Source organism: Meleagris gallopavo, chromosome Z (genome assembly GCF_000146605.3).
Source record: "Meleagris gallopavo isolate NT-WF06-2002-E0010 breed Aviagen turkey brand Nicholas breeding stock chromosome Z, Turkey_5.1, whole genome shotgun sequence".
NCBI lineage: Eukaryota > Metazoa > Chordata > Aves > Galliformes > Phasianidae > Meleagris > Meleagris gallopavo.
Window position 1 is genome coordinate 44394817 of NC_015041.2, and position 4577 is coordinate 44399393.

The 4577-nt window shown below is 33.3% G+C and overlaps 1 protein-coding gene across 4 annotated transcripts in view; it reads right to left on the reverse strand.

The window, feature by feature from the left end:
• Positions 1-6: 6 nt before the first annotated feature.
• Positions 7-4577, reverse strand: part of PPIP5K2 (diphosphoinositol pentakisphosphate kinase 2) — a 90280-nt gene continuing 85709 nt past the window's right edge. For all 4 annotated transcript variants that reach the window (XM_019610575.2, XM_019610574.2, XM_031557341.1 and 1 more), the window contains 3 exons: positions 3679-3810; positions 1978-2106; positions 7-565 (listed from right to left, as the gene is read on the reverse strand). In XM_019610575.2, the coding sequence (XP_019466120.1) occupies positions 456-565; positions 1978-2106; positions 3679-3810 (371 nt within the window). In that variant the 3' untranslated portion in view covers positions 7-455. The remainder of the gene's footprint in view (positions 566-1977; positions 2107-3678; positions 3811-4577) is intronic.

The following is a 4577-nucleotide window of genomic DNA, read 5'->3' on the forward strand; positions in this document are numbered from 1 at the left end:
AAGAAAAAAAAAAAAAGCTTTTAACCAAGACTTGTGTTACATTTCAGCCCACAAAAGAAATTTGCGGGCAAATTATAAACTCCTGAAAATAGAAGTTCATAATGACAACAGACAATACTTCATTACAGTGACACCAGCAGAGCCTCTGTAACACATACTACACTTTTGAACAAGTTTACAGTCAATATCTGAAGACACTGAAAAGGTTCATGTGCAGCTTTTTCTTTAGAGGTGTGCAGTTCAAACTGATAAATAAATGCATTTCCTGAAATATTTAGAAAATGAGAAAAGACATTTGACAAACATATGTACAATGCACATTAATTAATCTTGTTTAAACAGAAGGTTCTTAAATGCACTATAAATTGCAGACATGAATGGCATTTGCGTGATCAATTATTTACTTGAATGAACACTAAGAAATCGTTTAAGAAGTTCTTTCCATTTTTCTCTGATCAAATGCACTTATTTTCAGAAAGAGTGTCACTACTAAGTTCTGCACCTAGTGAGGCTTCTTCAACAGATAGCTTAACATCAGGTACACACACAGAAGATTCACTGGAAGCTGTACAGATAAAGAAAATGAATTATTAGATTTTATACTTAAGGATATCCACGCTAAAATATCATAAGCAAGAAAAATGTGAGGGAAGTGTAGTTTTTTCATAAGAAATAGCATACTGCCTTGACAGTGGCAATGATATACAGAAAGAACCAAAGGAATTGCAGTTGATCTCAGCATCTCACATTTTCAACAAAACATTCTTGCCTCATGAACCACCACAGGAAGGTGAACTTTCTCACGAAGGCCTTGAAGATCTCAAGTGATGCATTTACACCTTCTCAGACAGCATCTTTCAGAAAATCTTTCACGTACTATCTTCCACTTGTTTAAATAAACTACTTTTGTATTGCAATTTTCGATTTTGAAGACCTCTTACCATATATAAAAGGACTAATATTAAGCAAAAAATATATAAAAACATACTTTCAATATAAAATATATATCACAAAATGTACTTGTAAAGCAAATACATAAAACGACTTTGACTCTAAAACTGTTTTTCAGGAAAAGGACCATTAGGTCCCAGCTACTATACAAAGCCTGAGATACTGCAAAGAAATTGTATCCACAAATTGCATTAACTCAAAGAAAAAATCCATTGTGGTAACGTTTTCAGTTTAGGTCAAAAGGAGTAAAAAAGTTATTTTTTTCTTTTTTTTTCAAGTATTTCTGCAGCTTTTGGTCTGTATGCAAATGAGCAGCTGAGCTCAATTAAAAACCCAAAAACTCAACACTTAAATAAAAGAAAGCTTTTTACCCTGTTCATGTGTGTGATTTTAATTACTAAGGGAAGAATATATTGTATGTGGCAAGATAATATTATTGAAAAAAACATTAAAAATATTATTTTCATTTGCTCTTGTTTACATGTATATAAAATTTCTGCATCTACAAGCTTTGTATGGAAGTTTTTTTTTAAGCGATCAAAATTCACACACACAGCAGCAGTATCTGAATTATCCAGGACATTTTTCTTCCTTCTTCAGATTTGTCAAAAGTAGATCTTCAGTTAGAAACACTCAACTTTTTTTGCTGGACCATTACTACACTTCATGGTAGAAATTCTAGCATTTAAGTAATTTTCCGTTGCTTGTCTCACTTGGGGATAGCCAGATAGTATTGTCATACTTCAAAACGAAAAATATCAATTTTGATGCCACGAAAATCCTTTCCAACATCTCAGAGAAAAAGGGAAAATAATGACTAGTTCAGTTTCGTCATTAAAACTATTTTAGTGCAACAGTACTGAATTCAAATTGACCCATAAAATGACGTCACAGACAAGGAATGTTACGAAATAGCTACCCTCAGAAACAATGCGATATGTAGGAAAACCAACGAACCAAATGAAAATACTGCTGGAAATAATTCAATGAAATTTTACAATTCTGCCCCTGACAGAAGTTACTTACATGAAGTTGGTTTCTCTATTGCTGGCTTTTCCGGCAAAGTTTCAAGTGGTGTTGGCTGAATTTTAGCAGGGGTGTATGTATTCAATGGAATTTTTCTTCCTGACATTGCACTCATGTAAGTTGGAGAAGCTGAAAGGCAAAACAAAAACAAAACAAAACAAAATATTAACAGTACAAAACTCTCAGCTTCGAAAAGTGTTAAGAATTGTAGCTACAAAACTGTTTTCTGTCTGATATTATCTGTTATCTGTCCTGTTCTACAAAAGCCACTGTTATACAACAAGCAACTCAACTACAGATTTTTGACTACTGCAATGCCAGTAAAAAATTTTTAGAAATTTACTTTGGAAGGTGATATAACTTCATGCTGCCACTAATCCAAATTTCAGGAATTACTGCCTTGACAGAAAACTGGCAATAGCCTTAATGCTACTTCCCACAGGTGACGAAGATTGCACTGGAATGTATATGTAATACAAAATGTGAATGAAATGTCTGTACGTACATTACTCTCCAAAGAACTGTAAGAAAGCAGAGGGGGAATGAAGCATTTATGCCCTCAATTCTATCAGGTCAGATTCCCAGCTGGTGATAACCAGACCACCACAGAATATTTTAAAAATATTGTCACGACTTGTGTACAGTGAAAATTTGAACTGCTACTGAAGTAACACTGTCTTCCCAACCAGCGTAACAAGGCATTTTAAACAGCTGAGAACTTTGACATACTTATGATCTACTGAGATCTTTTCCAGTAAAATCAGTTTTCTTTATTTATCTCCTCTCCTACGTATAGGAGCCCCACGCTATCAAATTAGCAACTGATTCAAATATGGAGTGTATAAACCTAAAGTAATAGTAAAAAAAGGAAAAATCTTAGCACCCATGTAACAAATTTTCTCATCAGCAAGTACAAGCTTTTCCTCATCAAAGCATGAGTTTGTAAGCATTTCCTCAAGACTGGTTTTCACTCACCTGACATACAAATAATAACTGTCCTAAAAAGAGGTTCAAGTGGACCCAATTGAAACTGCTTCTGAAGAAACAGCAGTAGACTTGCAATGGGAAACCATCTTCCCAGAGACACACACACATAGAAAACTCAGTTTTCATTTCACTTCAAGAGCACTTAAACATTAAACATACTGCACAAATCTTTTTTAAAAAAACCAACAGAGTAATGGCAAACCACTCTACAGGTTAAACACTAAGTATTACTGAAATAAACAGAGAATGGCAAAGCACTCTACAAGTTAAACACTAAGTATTACTGAAATAAATAGAGAATGATACATTTTTAAGAAATGAAAGGCAACTAATCTCCTGAGGTTACTCTAGTAGAACGATACAATACAAAGCCAGATACACTGTGTGCTCACTAGAAAGGATTCCTTATCATTCAACTAACAATGTGGACAGCTCAGACAAGTTTTTAATGTGAAGAAATAAATGAATTATGATTTTGCAAAGTCCCTAATCTACTATACCAGTCAACAGAAGCAGTAATTCATTGGATAATGACAGCGTCTATACAGTGAGATACACTGTAATTTTAAACTTTTGCAGTATCATTGTTATATTTTTTTTTTCCCTTTTTAAGCAATATTCTTAGTTTGCTTATTAGCTGTAGAATACTACACAGATTCACTAGACAACATCTATCAATTTAAAGCAAGCATAATTACAAACTAAAATCAGTACATGTCTTCTGTAGGTTTTCCTTTGATGGAGCAGCAACAGACGCAAGAAATTCATCCACCTGCTTCAGAGACAGGGAGTTGTGAAGAGTTTCCAAAGGGCAAATAGAAGGCACCATGGAATATAGTTCAAAACCTGTAACAAAAATAATAATAAAAAAAAAAGATTTCCAGACTTAGGACAGGATTTAAGCTATTGCATCAGCAAGAATTAATCCATGACAAAGAGCACATGCAGACATAGTACTGTTGAAATCATATTAAATATGACAGGATTTGGAACAAGATGTGCCAGTTTCCAGTTTTGTATAACCATACAGCATATCATGGGATATGAAGCCCATGTGCAGTCTACAAACTTTACAGTTGTACTCTTCTACCAAATTAGTTAATGAAAGATAATCTAACTCGAAGAAAAATGTAGTTAAAAAAAAAAAAAAAAGTCAGGTATGGCAATATTTCTCCTACTCATACACATTCCTCACAGAATAACAAATAGGTGACTAATTCATGTAATAAGAGAGCTATGTTGTAAACAGTTAGCTAAGATAAGAACTACAAATACTACCACTTCCAGGAAGAACTATATTTTCAGAATTCAAATTCTAACACCTTCATTATTCCGTGAAATCAAACTGTAGCCTTATGTATCAAAGGAAAACCACTATTTGCACTTTTCTACCTTTTGTGAATGAGTTTTAACTTTGTAAGACAGTTTTACACCTACCTTTAGGCATTTTAAAACCTTACTTAAAATACTAGAAGTTTCATACATTAGACCAGGTACATATTTCCAAACCAAAATCTAAAAATTCTTTAGACTTTGCTTTTCTGTATTATTATAAGGCAACCATGCATATTCCTATTACTAATGTAAGGACAAGTATTTAAACACATCTTGAA